At 46.0% G+C, this 15,027-nt stretch overlaps 3 protein-coding genes across 5 annotated transcripts; all 3 read right to left on the bottom strand.

Annotated features, from left to right (window-relative positions):
• Window positions 1–1,026: 1,026 nt before the first annotated feature.
• LOC112875743 lies at window positions 1,027–2,669 on the bottom strand. Its single transcript, XM_025939702.1, has 2 exons — window positions 2,401–2,669; window positions 1,027–1,433 (listed from the first exon to the last, which is right to left on the bottom strand). The coding sequence occupies exons 1-2, from the start codon at window positions 2,541–2,543 to the stop codon at window positions 1,163–1,165; spliced, it is 414 nt and encodes a 137-aa protein (XP_025795487.1). The 5' UTR covers window positions 2,544–2,669; the 3' UTR covers window positions 1,027–1,162.
• Window positions 2,670–3,107: 438 nt separating this feature from the next.
• Window positions 3,108–6,890, bottom strand: LOC112873778 (DNA polymerase delta small subunit). 3 transcript variants are annotated; one of them, XM_025936826.1, is made up of 14 exons: window positions 6,554–6,885; window positions 6,323–6,452; window positions 5,733–5,839; window positions 5,509–5,632; window positions 5,251–5,355; window positions 4,993–5,108; window positions 4,825–4,908; window positions 4,668–4,736; window positions 4,507–4,578; window positions 4,317–4,408; window positions 4,110–4,237; window positions 3,853–3,954; window positions 3,721–3,788; window positions 3,108–3,478 (listed from the first exon to the last, which is right to left on the bottom strand). In XM_025936826.1, exons 1-14 carry the CDS (start codon window positions 6,590–6,592, stop codon window positions 3,419–3,421), a joined length of 1,296 nt encoding a protein of 431 aa, XP_025792611.1. In that variant the 5' UTR covers window positions 6,593–6,885; the 3' UTR covers window positions 3,108–3,418. The 3 variants fall into 3 exon arrangements, with proteins under 3 accessions (XP_025792611.1, XP_025792612.1, XP_025792613.1); XM_025936827.1 differs by lacking the exon at window positions 4,668–4,736 and having other exon boundaries at window positions 6,554–6,890; XM_025936828.1 differs by lacking the exons at window positions 6,323–6,452; window positions 6,554–6,885 and adding an exon at window positions 5,969–6,282.
• Window positions 6,891–7,243: 353 nt separating this feature from the next.
• On the bottom strand, window positions 7,244–13,177 carry LOC112873777 (spliceosome-associated protein 130 A-like). Its single transcript, XM_025936825.1, has 3 exons — window positions 9,913–13,177; window positions 8,920–9,411; window positions 7,244–7,805 (listed from the first exon to the last, which is right to left on the bottom strand). Exons 1-3 carry the CDS (start codon window positions 12,973–12,975, stop codon window positions 7,668–7,670), a joined length of 3,693 nt encoding a protein of 1,230 aa, XP_025792610.1. The 5' UTR covers window positions 12,976–13,177; the 3' UTR covers window positions 7,244–7,667.
• Between the last annotated feature and the right edge of the window lie 1,850 nt (window positions 13,178–15,027).

Here is a 15,027-nt window from a genome sequence, read left to right as displayed (position 1 = left end):
CAGGGGGTTTTGGTGGGGAACGGGTGGAATATAGCCGTTGGGGAGCGCGGGTGCGGGGTGGATCTCACGTGCCGCGCGACGTTGCCGGGCGCGGGGTGAGGTGAGGTGTGAGGTGAAGTCGGCGGCTTCTGGGCTGGTCCACTTGTGGGCCGCCTGCCTGCCTCCCCTGGAATGAAAGAAAGCGCCGTCTGCCCCTGCACGGCCTGCAACCAGTTTTATTTATTTCTCCCGTGACTAAAACGGCCGCAAATCATCTGTCAGCAGCTCAGGATTCGGGCCGTTAGCGATGGCACATTGGCACGAGTGGTGATGGTGATGTTGAACAGTGATCTGGAACTGTTGGCCTCCTCGTCGTGGGGTTTTCAGTGCATCAGATTCTCCCTGCTTTTTTGTTCCAGGCTGAGCTCAGGCGAAGGTTTCTGCTACTGTTCATCCAGGACTCCAGGTACAGTAGAGTAGTGCTTTTGGTTGATTAGCTCCTGTTAAGCGTCTATTTTTTGTGCAGTGGAATGTGTACTCTACTCTCCAGAAATTTGCGCAGGTGTGTATTTAGCTGTTGATTCAAGCGTGAATAAATCATTCAGACTACAGATATGATGGCAAAGGAAGGCACCTCGGACCTGACATGTACAAAATGTGGTTAATAGCTGTAGAAGCCCACATTAAAGGGGTAAGGGGTACACTGACATATGGTGAGTTCATAACAGAATTGGATCTCAAATTAAGAGAACAGATTGCGTGCTTGTACACCGGTAGCAACAGATCGTTGTTCTTCAAAATAGGACCGAATTAATATTTCAAAACAAAAAAATAAACTGAATTGGGCAGGATGAGCATGCATTCCTAGGGGCTCAAATATTCAGCAAGTTTTGTGAACTTTTTCTAAGCAGTTGCAATTGTAAACCTGGTTTACAGAAGCAGAAATGGAACTCAACGACTGTTCCCGATAGACGACGACAACAACAACAACAACTTAGCCTTTTGTCCCAAGCAAGTTGGGGTAGGCTAGAGATGAAACCCACAGAAAACAAGAATATGATGCATGACTTGTCATAAAAACATACCAGACAGATGCAATTTTTTCAAGGCTTCAGCAAGAAATTACAGCACAAGCAAAGTATATACAACAGAAAAGGTTCTTAGCTACCCTCAAACGGAGCTTCTAAGATTTCGCAGCGACAAAGACCAAACCCACAATCCAGGTAACGATCGATCCAGTCACCCAAAGGACAAGAAGGAACACAATGACACCTGCCAGAATAGTCAGGACAGGTGGGCCATCTGGAGAACTCGAGCTATCACCACTGGAGTTGCTCTGTTTTGTGCTTGGAGAATCCCTGCCTGAGGCAAATAGAGCTTGCTTATTGTGCTCCGTCCAGAAGCTTATTGTATTCTCAAACCCATGAAATCTTCTTGCTAAAGGATTGCAATGCCTGCAGTGCAAAATATCGAGTGTTACCTCTGAGAAGACTGCAAAAGTATTCCTTGCCAAGTCACTCAATATGAATGCGCAAGTGCAAGTTGCAGTGCACAAGTTTTATACTTCTAAGATGATAGTACAAACAAACCCAAGTTATGCCATGAGGATGCACACGAAATGGACATTTGACTTCTGCTATATCAATCACTGTCTGGTGCCCGTTAGCTCAAAAGAAAGGGCATTTGATGCCAAGCTCCTATCGAACTTAACAGATTTATTCACTTTGCCACAGATGTACAAGCAGGAATATGAGAAATTGAGAATGTGCAAATAAAACTGAATGCATAAGCATAGCTCCAATCATCAAATGAAACAAGGACAGTGTTTTTCTCACTTGAATGCCATTGGGATGTCTTAGATACCATGTATTCGTGATTACAGAGATCCTTCTTTCCTATTTGCATAGTTTCTGCGATCACAAATCCACATACTTGTTTGAGTGAGAGGAATGTGCACGGGATATAGTTCAGATTTAAACTAAATCCTGGCGAAGTTCCCCTCATTTACAGGTGTGGGTATCTGAACTGGAATATTTGACCCCTGTCTGATATCAATACAACATGGAGCATGGAATTGTTCATATCGTATAATCTATGCAGTTCCCAACTGGCCAACCATATATACTAAACCTATGTAAACTGAGTAGCAGAAACACACAATTCTAGCACTAGTTTTCTGAAGAAAATGAACCACATAATCCACGAATTTGCAAAAGGGATGAAAAACATCACGTGTAGATTGGTCCCCTTTTGTTCTCCAGCGCCTTCGTGGGAAAATGTTTCCAGGGGTACATGGATCTAATCATGCAATTGGGTTAACGAGGTAAACTACAACAGCTAAAACAAAGGAAGACGAGAAATTTTTTGCAGCCAATCCCAACGATACCGTGGCGTGCGGTAATGGTATGTAGGGTAACGCACCTGGAGCCGTGGAGGGCGACGACGGCGGTTCGGTGAGGGGACACGGAGGCCGCGAAGGCGTCCGGCGGAAGCCGGCGAGGACGAGGCCGCAGAGTCGGCAGAAACGGAAGGGTCGCGGTGAGGTGGGGGGAGATGGCAACCATGGCGACAAGCTTGATGCGAATGGAGAAGAGCAGTGGCCTCGAGTACTAGGAATGTGCGGAAATGGATCTGTTGCTCTGCTTTTTTGTCATTTTGCTGCGGTGACCTGCAGCCACAGAAAGATTTGCAATCCTACATAGGGTAATCCACTGACCTCCCCACTTGTTTCAGTTCAGGAGATGGCTACAGCGTAATTTGAAGAACAAGATATCGATACCAAATTTTTTCTGGAGCGGCGGGCAGCATTCACTGCCGGGCATGCATTGATAGAGTAGGAGAAAAAAAACCGAACAAACAAGATAAAGCAAGCAAATTTCGGTTAGCCAAAAGCTTCAAATAATTTTAGGTTTTGGACTTATGCCCATTTGGTACCAGAGTTACCATGACCTTTTTGTAGGAATTAAGATGTTTTCTGTGAATTACAGCAAAACTCGTATGCTCTAAACACGGCCTCAAATGCTATGCATTCTCTTACAAACACACACAAAATTCCCCAAATGTTGATGTCCTCGTCTGTTTCTCCAATATTTGATTTTGATCTGCATATCACATAGGAACACATCTGATGATAATAAATCTGACAAATGAATCAGCGGATTGTGACCGGAAACGAAGCATCAGCTCCTGTTTGATTGGTACAAGTGGACAGCTACACTGTCCAGAATCAGTTTCAGCTTTGGCTACAACAATCTGCATTCGGCAGTTATATCAGCAGATCTAATCAGCAAAACCTAAGGCCATCATACATCTAATAAAGAACTGTTCTGGAACAACTACATCCTTTTGAGTCCAGGAATTCCCTCATGAAAGCTTCAGCTCCTGTGCCAATCCACGTGCTATATTGAAGTGTTTTGGAATCCCCAAAATCAGAGCATCTTCAGGCATCAAAACTAGTTGAGAAACTCAATGTGCTGCATTCCAGGTTCCTCAAATTGAGCTGCATTAGCATGCAGAAATTTTGTTACCAACTAATCTCATTATATCGAACAAGAATCAATTGTAAAAAGGAAAAGGTCAAAATAAAGCAAAGGATAAACCCCTCTGTTCCATTAAAGGAAACCAGGGATGTTTTTTTATCTTTGCTTTTTTTTGGGTATGTGGTTGGTGTAAAAGGTAACAAATGCCTGTATCTCAGTCCTTGAACCTGAATAAAAGGTCATCATGCATAACAGTACATACCATCACAGCAACCCCACTCTCAGAGAACCTTGGGATGCAGATTAGCCTCACTTTCTGTTTTTCTGGGCCTGGATAACAAGAAGGGTAAGTTGGGTGATCAAACAACATACGAAGTTTTACATGAAGTACTACCTTCCAACAATCGAGTTTCATATTTATCTTGATTCCCAACAAAGTAGACGTGTGGACAACTTTCAACAAGGAAAGGATCCTTGTCTGTGTATGGATAACATCCTGAATAAAAGATATGTGTGAGCTTTGGCTTATACAATTACCATAGCTGATCAATTATGGATTCACATCCAAATAAGTGGATGACAATAATACTAATTTTAACCCAACAATCTTGACAGTTGACATGCCAAATTGGGCTGGAGAGGAAGAATTACCTAGGCTGTTTGGAGCAGTAGGAGCAAGATGGCGCCATCTTAGTGTTCTTTCCATGAATTCCAACTTATCTTTGGCATCAGAGTACTTGTAAAGATCATCTATGTTCTGGCCAGATGTTCCAAGAAACCTAGATATAGAACTTTCTTCCATCAAAACTTACAAGGTGCTTGAATCTCAAGAAAAGTCAAAGCAGATATAACACTCACTGGACACTGTCAAGTTCGAATTGGTGGGGATTTGAACATGATGAAAAAGTATTGTAGGCGGACGCCCCAGAGAAAAGGCATCTATGCAAAGGCTGCAGGTAAGCAATAGATGAGTTAGCCATCCATGCACAAAACACACTTGTGTGCTTTAGTAAAAATCAATAAGTATTTATCCACATTGATGGCCCACCTGCTGAGGCAAAGAAAAATTTGCTGGATCATGGCACCCTGGCATGATATCTACAGGCAATGATGACACAAGCTGCAGAGGACATGGATTAGAGGTCAATGTCAAGGACCAGAACAGCTGCCATGACTAAATCTGACGAAAGAAAACACAATATTTTTAACCTGTGTAAGCATTATATCCAATTCCCTGATAGGTTCTGCTATCCTGGATTGATCTTTTGATGCTACCGTCTGACATATTGAAACCAATTGTTGGTACAACATACTAATGCAACAGGATAAGTGCCACAGAAAACATGTGAAATGCAAATGCAATTACCTGACCATTGACGAACCTTGGTGATATATGCACTGAATTTCCAGCAACCACAACACGCACTATATTTGATGCTATTGTTTGCTCCTAAGTGATTTCCAACAAAACTTATCCAAATTAGTGTATACTGAGTATAATACTCTGTTTACTTTACAAAGGCAAATAGCTTACATTCTCATCACCCAGATGCCCTGTGATATGGTCAATAAGAAGTTGGAATTGCAGAGGATTGAATGTGCCACTCCCTACACTTAACCCTGACACGAATACCACATACTTGTCTTCATCTGTAACCAAAGTAAATGCAATTTAGAGATACTTGTCTTCATCTGTAACCAAAGTAAATGCAATTTAGAGCAATTCTTTCATGATTATAATTTGAGAGAAAAATGTTGAAATATGAACACATGACAATATGGAGAATATTACCTGCGCTAGACAATGCTGTTTGGGGAGGAAGACCAGCCTCAAGAACATCTTCAACAAGAAAGTTGCCAGCACTTGTTTCCTTCCCATGGAGAGCTACTACAACCCCTGTCAATTTGTTGATGATTGAACATGATTTTCAGGAAACAAGCTTTGTGGGCAGAGCATTAAGATTGTATGTTGGGTAAATAAAACTACAGCAATAGAGAAAGAAGCCATGATTGCATTATTTTCAGCTTTCAGTGAAAGCGCCAGACTTACCAGTCACAAATGCTGCTGGAGGTATCTCTCCTGCAAGTGTAACTCTTCCACTTTCATCTTCCAAAATGAGATGATCATCAGGATGCATGAAATTATGTGGTTTGACAAGAGGAATTGCGGACCTCTGTGGCAAAATATATAGAGTTAATGCACGGATTCTTCAGGCTATTAGGAACAGCAACCATACTTGAAGGCACATAAAAATAACTTTAATGTTACATTACCTCTTTTGAGTATTCATCGAGAATGGAAGGCTTCAGTTTCATGTGCTTATATAAAGTCCCAACAATTATGCATTCCTTTCCTTCTTCGAGTCCAAGCACCGTAGTGACTGCAATGTAGGAAAATCCGAATTTTAGTTTCTTGTCAGCAAGGTGGCGAGATTGCATGTTCATGTTCATCCATTCAAACTGATGTTAGCAAAGTCGTTAAATTACCAGTTCAAGAGGAAATCACTTATCTGACAGATAAAAACCTCTGCGAGCAACTAGCATCAATACGGAGTACTTAGTAAAAAAAAGCCACCACAGATTAGCTATGACACAAAAAGTTATATAACCAAATCCACACTCATCCACACTCAAGGGACCCTGTTTTACAAGCCCGGCTTCTTCTAGAACCCAAACCGGGCTCAGGGTGCCTTAAATTTCGCATCTGGAGCTCTAGTTACAAATTACACAAGCCAAAACCTCCAGGGAGTCACTAAGATCAGCACGGAAACCCTAGTTTACCCACCACAATATTGCTATTTTATCACAAGCCACAACCAGCCAAAATGAGGACTCTGGCGAGAGGGGAAGGGAAAGGGGCGGACCAGGGAGTTGCGGCTTCCAGGTGGGGACGAGGGCGTGGAGGAGGTTGCGCATGTGGTGGAGGCGCGTGAAGTAGATGTGGCTGTACTGCTGCCCCTGGTACTTCTCCCCCTGGATCGCGTACCTCTCATCCTGCAGTGGCCAAGGCCACGCTCAGCCGAGACCGAAATCAAATCAAAGTAGATTGGCAGGGAGATGGAGCAGAAGACGAGGGTGGAAGAGGAGGCGCTTACGAGGTTGCTGTAGGCGGCTTGCTTCCTCTCCATCGGCATCGGCGGCGGCGAGGTGGCGCCCGGGAAGCTCGGAAGCCTGGGGTTTGGACTCTGGAGTGGTTTCGGGATTTCTCCGCGTCTCCCTGCTGCGCCCAAATTTTTCCGCCCAAAGCGTCGATTGCCCGCGCAGCGCGCCCTCCTCCCCTCCAGTCCTGCACTCCTGCTGGACTCCTTGTGGCTGGCCGGCCGTCGGCGCTTCGTCAGCGGTGGAGCCGAACTGGGCTGAAATGTCGATTACATGGGCTGCAGCCGGCAACTTGTGCTTCGTGGGCAGGTGGGGACAGCCTGACTCGCGATTTTGAACCGCGGCCCGTTTCTTCAAATACATTGATCGAGGAGTACCACAAATATGCTCTACTGATACTCAAAAAAAAAATGCTCTACTCCTAAACTTCTATGAAGAACTTGCCAATTCTATTCCAATCCTTCAAGAGGCAAACACCAGATTCTACACTGGACCAATCAATTACAGGCACCGCCTACGCTGCACCCCTGCCCCTGTTTCTACTGCAATTGAAACGAAGAGTAAATCTTTGCGTATAAGGTGGGCACACCCAGAAACCACAAGCATGCTAACAGCGCACACGCATTACCACATAGAAGAGAATTATTTCGAATTTAGTGTGCTTAAATTACAAACTACACATAAAGTAAAAAAAAATGTGGAAAACCCCTTAATGGAAAGTAATGTTCTGAATGTAATGAAAAATTCGAGTAGATGTAGCAGTTAAGGGATTCCATAGGCAGAACATTTGAGAAACTTCTATGGTACATTACCAAGGTAGCTACCGACTAAACATCCAACATGAATAACTTCAATTACATTAAACCAAGGAACAAACAGTCGAGACATCAGCTGAAATCTGCTCTATGAGATACAAAAGACCACTCTGGTGCAGTAATGTAATCTATGCTTGATTGGCTGTAAAACGCAGACTGGTCTAGTTAGCATAAAGGAATCGCACATCACATCTTGAAGTGCTGCAACAGCTCAAACTGGATGAAAGTTTTGAAGCATCGAGGACCAGACAGTTGTATTGCCACTACCCTATTTCTTTCAAACTACACCGTGGGCTTAGATGATCTTGTTCCTAATGTCTTCTAGCTTCTTAAGGATTTCACCAGGAGTTCTGTCAAGCTCATCAGCTATCTTCCTCTGCATATCAGCTGGTAGGGATGGATACTGCTCGCAGAGATCGCCATCTATCACATCCTGTAACAGAACAGCTTTCATCAGTAACAGCGTGTTTCAAACTGCCTTTGCAGTTCAGCTGTAATAACATCGAAATAAATTCCGTGGGCTAATGTGAACATATGCTGTCTGATACGAAACCATCTTGTGAGCAATGTATTAAGGGCATGTAAACCATTAGATAACCCTGTCATTATTCTAGATGTGCAGATGTTGTAGAATGGCTAGTTTTCTCTTGGTCTAGACTCTAGATGCGGGAAATCATTCAGTCAGTGGCTGCACTCAAGTGTTTGAGGAAGCAGCTATTTCCTGAAACTGACTAATCAGCAATGTTACTCCCTGCATTGTACATAATTGGATCTGAAATTGTGGTATTGTTTTTGTGAGAATGGCCTGCTTATATATAAAGATGGTAATGCACTTAGTACCTTTTCCATGATGTTTTTTTATGGTTGTGCCTCTGTTCATGCAGATGATGGAATTGCAGTTATAACATAAGCTGCCAAGTGAATGAGGTATGTATGCAGATTTGTAATGCTATTGTCCCAGTGAATGCAGTAAGCTCAGACTTCAGAGATAAAGTTTGACTTGGCTAGCTGGCTGCATTGTGAATTTCTAATTTTTTAAAGGATGGCTGCATGTGTACCATATAATATCACTTGTGATACTCTCTACTAAGTTAAACACATATAATATGATGTTCTGAAGAATGATTAATATTTCATTTTCAATATATAGGAGATAAAATGCTGCATTGTCCTGAAGTATGACATGGGCAGCATCGCTGTTGGCCATATTAATGGGACTTGCTGTTTCCTCTCATGTGTGATAATTCATCATTCTATATTTTTAGTAGCCAAGCCGGTTCTGTAATGTTGATGGTTGTAAAGAATTTTTTGTACTTGTGTTCATCTTATTTATGTTTGATCTCATTTGTATCAAAGAAGTAACAAAATGGCATATGGAGATTTTAGCTGTGCTTGATTGTTGATGCAATACATGCATTAAACAGTTTGAAAAAGTCAAATAGAGTCTAAACTGTTATAAATGCCCTAATATTGCTAAAACAATTGACTTGATAACATTATAGAATAGGCATATCTATAAACTATAAAGAAAGGTCGGAAAAATTTACCTTCACCGGAAAATATGCAGATCTGTAAGCCATGTGATCTCTTCCACATAATGGCGGATGCTCCTGACGGAGATGCATCTCCAAGTGAGAGAAGAAGTCAACATCTTCCCTGGAGGTAAATGCAAGCAGTGCCCCTACACTGCCCATCACAGTTCCATAAATAAGACATTCACCTCCACCAGGAATTAAAGAGGCCTTCTGCAAACTTGTGACAACATCACCAACATGAAACTGCACGATTTCCTCAACTTTGTTAGGGGCACCATTTAACTTCCCTTGCTCCCATTTAATCTTGCCTCCAGTTGGGTCTTCTTCAATCTCATCTGAGATATCCTGAGGAAGACGAGCAAAATATATATTCCCAAACTTGTCAGCTCCAGCCATAGTGTCAAAGTCTATGTGTTGAGCTGCTGTGAGCCATCTGGGAACACTGTCATCAGCAAAGATATACAGCTGGTTTTCATCCCTTCTGTACTTGCAGTAGTGAAATGACTGCAAGGAAATGGCAACATAAAAGAAATATATCAGAAATATAAGCAAGGAAACCAGGGGTAATCTGGTAAACAACCATGCAAGCTAACGCATAACAATGGTCACAAGGAACTGTACGAATCACAATAGAAGTAACACTTTAACAGAATATTAGAAAACTCAAGGGCGAAAATATCATAAAAAATAACCTGGAAGGTGTGTGTATATATATATCAACAATTATACATGACTCAAGTATGCCAGATAATCCGCTTCAAACTCTCACATTAGCAAATAAAAAATCATATCCTGTTAAGTCTAATTAAATATGAAAATATCATGTACTTCAAATCACTGTGAACATCACAACCAGACCTAGAGGCTGACAACTATATCATGTACACAATTTACTAATTAAAATTTTGTCATCTTGGCTACACCTTAGATACTTAAAGTGCATCCATGTGGCAAAGCTCACAAGCAGGGGAATGCAACAGAATTGAACAAAGATTGAGAGTATACCTCTTGCATATCACCAACGTAGATCCTATCACGGTAGGTATGAATAGACACTATTGTTCTCGGAAAAAGCTTGTTTTCACATTTCCTGAGCAATTTCCTCTTCCCCAGATCGTATAGTCTGAGCACTGAACCAACACCTGCAAGTAACCGTCCCTGGAATTGGCACAACGCAAGAGGTACTTCCTCCACTTGTGTTTTGTGTAGAAGTTCAAGTGACTTCCCTTCATCCACAAACTTATATATGTGGATGAACCCACCAGCAAGGGTCCTCTTTGGCCAGAACTGCAATCCCTTGGCAGTGCCAACAGCCAGAAGAGTGCCGTGCTCCTTATCATGGAAATTCACAGTGCAAATACTGACAGCAGCCTCATTGTCCTGCAATTCCAGCAGACAGGACGTGTCCCTACTCCTTGGATCAAGGATCCTAATGCAGGAAACCCACCGCTCCGATTCTGCCTTTGGATAACCGTACTGTTCATCAGGAAATATGTTGCCCTCCTCAGCACCATCTCCTTGACCATCACCATTCTCCATTGGATCCCCATTGTTCGCATTTCCATTCTCCGCTGCACCAGAAGCCTCGAGGCACTCTTTCTTAGCAGCTTCTCGCTCTTCTGCGCTGAATGCACCCTTATCGCTCTCAATGACAGCAATATATTTTTTCTTTGGTAGAATCACAAACTTCCTTGGGGTGTAGCGCAGAGGGATGGCCATCTCATTGAAAGTCTCCCCCAGGCGTTCAATGGTGAAAATACGTAGGGCATCTCCGGCAACAGCAACAACACCTTCCGAGCACTGATCAGAAGAGAAGGATGAAGCAGATTCGAGTGTATCACAAGACAGAGGCGTCAAGAGGAAGTGACCTTGATGTATATAGCCTAGCCAGGGACGGCTGGACAGGCAAAGCATTGCTTGCCTGTGGCTAACTATACAGGGAAACAGCTTTGGAGGTCTGAGGCCAAGGAATCGAGACCGTGTGTCCGATAGCTGGCCCGTAACCATGTCAACATTGGTCCGGAAAAGAACACCATTCTGCAAGCCAGCATTGAGGAAAAGGTTGGCTGGATAGTCTGCACCATCCTCACCACCAACTGATGCCTGGACCTCTAGGAATAGGAGTGACTCTGGTGCCGATGATACACTCTGCACACTTAAAGGCTGCAGGCAGTCATCAGGGTCCAGCGAGAGGATACGGATGGTGTTATCATAGGATCCTACAGCAAGAAATCTGGACCTTTGCCTACCCTCAGGAACCGGCGCAATGGCCAGGCATGCAACATCGCCAGACATGTCCTGCTTCTCCACCTCCATGAGCTGACCCGTCATGTCCATCTCAAAATAGATGAGCTCTCCACCACTGAGGGCAATTACCACCTGGAGCCGGTTTGATCCAACCTTTGTTATAGTTTTCTTTCCAGGAGTTCTCCACTCATTGACACGGCCATCCTCCCTGATGTGCCTGATACCATTTGGATGGACCTGCATGAGAGAATCCTCACCAAGGAGTGTGACTGCAAGGGAGTGGGTGGTGTCCAGGAACTGGCTGTCACTGACTTCTTCAATGGTCTCACCAATAGAGAGCACGAGCGTGACATTAGCAAAGGACACAACAATGTAGGCATCAAACATGTCATTGATATTCTTCTTGACAGTCCATACAGCAATAGGCTCAGCAGGTAGCATTGATCGTGCCATCTCGCTAATGGCAAGGCCAGGCCTCAGGATGCGCAGCGTGGAGCGTGGACCTCGGCCACAGGCTGTGAACAATTGGGGTGTTTCCTCGTCAAATAAATTCGCGATACGCATATCCATGACTGGCATGAGGCTCTCGATCTCATCTATGCGGATGAGGTTCTTTAGTGGCCTTGGCTGAAAGAAAACCGGCTGGAACCCCTCCTCTGTCTCCATCAGTGTTGCTGAAGATGACTCAACATCCGCATCCCGGCCAATATCACGGAACTGGTAAAGTGCATGGTTGCCAAACTCAGAAGCAGCAAAGAGGAAACCCGATCGCAGCACACAGGTAGCTGATGCTACAGGTATGGTATCAAAGTACTTGATCCTGAGCTCAGTAACAGTTTCCCCACTATGTTCAAGGTCCACCTTGAAGATGTCACCATACTCGGTCTGTAGTAAGAAGAAGAACATACTCTTTTGTCTGTGTGTAGCAGCAGCAACAATGAGGACACCACGCTCAGCAGGGAGGTCAGCACGCCGTGGAATAACAGCACGAACCTCTGGATGCCCCTGGTTCCGGTACAGCACGAAGTTGTCACAGCACACAAGAACCCCACTCGGACCATCGCCACCACCAGGGACAGTCACAAGAAGATTGGCACCATTATCAATGGGCTCAGAGGCCTTGCGGGAGACATGGTTGAGGCCCAAGTCAAGCTCGTAGAAGGTGAGGAGCTTCTGCGCCTGGTTAGCAGCCTGCCCCGTGGGGTCGCGGTCAGACTCAGCATACTCGAGCTCGATGGCGGCGAAGATGGGGTTGTCGAATCCACAGTCGAGGGCGGTGAGGGAGAAGGTAATAGTGTTGGACTTGTGCGCCTCGAGAGGGGACGAGATGGTGAGGCGCGCGGCGGCGTCGCGGTTGAGGACGTAGACGAGCTTCTGCTTCTCGAGCGCGGCGATGCAGAGCGCGCGGCCCTTGGGGTCGACCGCGAGTAGCTGGCCGGGCACGATGCGGCGGCAGCCGGACTTGCCGAAGGTCTCCTGGTGGACCTTGTCGAAGCGGTTGCGGTCGGGGGAGTACTCGAGGATGACGAGGCGGCCCGAGTCGGAGCCGACGACGAGGTAGTCCTTGTTGGCGCCGGTGAGGCGGAACTGCGCGAGCGAGCGGATGACGCCGAAGACGTCGACGGAGAGGAGCGTGCGGAGGCGGCCGGTCTCCGGGTCCGGGCGGAGGAGGTCGAGCGTGCTGCCCCGGGCGACGGCTATCTCCTGCGTGGAGGCGGACCCGGAGGCCGCCGACTTCTTCGTGTCGCGCCCGCTGAAGCTGCCGATGACGGCGCACACGGCGCCCGTCGCGCGCTGCAGCGTCAGGCTGTAGAGGTACATGGCGGCGCCAAGGCCCCTCCTCCTCTTCCCGGTGGAGGTGGAGGCGGCGGCGGCGGGTCGGTGGGGGAGAGATGGGGTGGGGGATCTAGGGTTTTAGAGCGTGGCGGTTGGCGGGCGGCGCTAGCGGCCGGAGAGGCTTTCCTCAGATCGGAGCGTCTCCGACCCAACCGTTGCGGCTTGGTGCCACCGCGTCGCGGTTCGCCTCGGCCCTGCTTCTCTCAGAATGAAGGCGTAGTTTTCAGAAGGCGCCTCCATGCCGGCGGGACGCGGGAGGATGAGATGAGTCCGCTGTCCGCCACCCGCATCCGGCCCGGCGCACTTTTCAGTCTGTACAGCTGCAAGTAGTAGCAGAACTAACGAGTACATGGGCCGAATCTGGCTACTTGTGCAGTTGTTTAGGCCCAGCCTGATAAGGAATCACGATTTTGCACCACGGCCCCATTGGCGTGTCATGCGTGACGCACGCCGAGATTCCGTTCCGTAGAGGGGCTGCCCGATTTTGATTCGATTACAGGCGTGCTAATCACGAGCCGGAGCTGCTGCACAGTACTTCCTCTGTCAAAAAAAACAAATCATCCTAGAAATATTAGAACAAATTAAAAAAAGTAAAATGATCATATTTATCTCTATTTATTACTCATACTTGGCACTAATTGATTCTTGCATACATATATTTTCTAAATAGGGTAAGATGATTTATTTCTTTGAACAAATTTTAAATTCTAAAATAATAAATAATTTGTACTTTTTAGGATGGAGGGAGCAGTCACTTTGGCTGATCGGCGCGACAGGTGAGCACAAATCAAATCGGGTTGCGCGGTTGCTGTCACGCCGCGCACGGCGCGCCCTCAGACGCGGCTGCGTCCAATGGGCGCGCTGATCAGTGATCAGACGCAAACAAAATCTCATGCGCTGCCGCAACGCAAACAGGGTGATCAGAATCGGATCGCCTACGTACGTCACCGTATCAAGCTCAAGAGGGCAGTTTGGCTGCGCTTGCCTGGCAGCTTCAGCGTGTCACCACGTGCGCCCACTTAATTGAGGAATGAGATAAGCATATGCCCCTGCGATGCTAGTGCTTACGTGGACGGATAAGGCAACGCCCGGAGGTGGCTCATCAAATCAGAGGAAGCAGCCGTCAACTGTGCGGCTTGGCCCGCGGTTTTCTCTTCCTGCTGCAAAACAGAAACAGCTTCCTTCGCGAGGACGGCGAGGGAGCTTGCTGCCTCCTCCTGCCTCTCGGAAGCGTCGGTGGGGGTGGCGCACTGTTCCGCCTCGCTGCAGCATCATGGCAACGGACGCGGACCGCCGACCCGTCCACATGGTCCATCTAGGGGAACCTACCCATGGTAGACACGTGCCGCGCGGAGAGCTAGATATGGGATTTGGACCATGCTATTTTCTACGGTAGGATATTTTAGCACGATGCGAGCAGAGCACGGCACGGCAAAAAAAATTATTCTAGTCTGATGCGTTACTATCTTCAGTGAATATGTGCGATGATTAGCGGCTAGTTGCATATGCTATAAATAGACGTTGCGTTCGTGATAGATAGGGTTGTCATCTGATTTACTTGTGTTTGGTCGCTGCTGCGGTGTTGTGTCCCATACTAGCATTCAAAGGGCAAACACAGAAAGAAGTTCTACCAATCAATCTGCTATTAGCCGACCACTATAAGCAATGTGTAGGGCCGGAATTAGATTCAAGATTCCTGTGGATTAGGCATCAGCTTTGCTCCGGGTTAATAATAACGGCACAGATGGACGATGGAGTGCCGTGTAGCGTGTACTGGAGAGGTCCAGCAGATTCTGTCTTTACAAAGAGAGAGAGAGAGAGAGAGAGAGAGAGAGAGAGAGAGAAAATCTTTGATGTCCGAAACGAGCGGTCGGTGGGGACGACTTCTTTCGAACAAGTAATCGCGCTCCATTCTAATTTAAGACGTGGGTAAACAACATCCAGACATAGTGGGGAAGCATCTGCTAGGAAAACAAGCTGGAGTACTGCTTCGAGTGTTAGAAAATTCGTTAAAGTTTCAGCTCATTGTTCAAGTTC

The sequence above is a fragment of the Panicum hallii genome, chromosome 9 (genome assembly GCF_002211085.1).
Source record: "Panicum hallii strain FIL2 chromosome 9, PHallii_v3.1, whole genome shotgun sequence".
Classification (NCBI taxonomy): Eukaryota; Viridiplantae; Streptophyta; class Magnoliopsida; order Poales; family Poaceae; genus Panicum; species Panicum hallii.
This window is presented reverse-complemented; position numbering and strand designations above follow the sequence as displayed.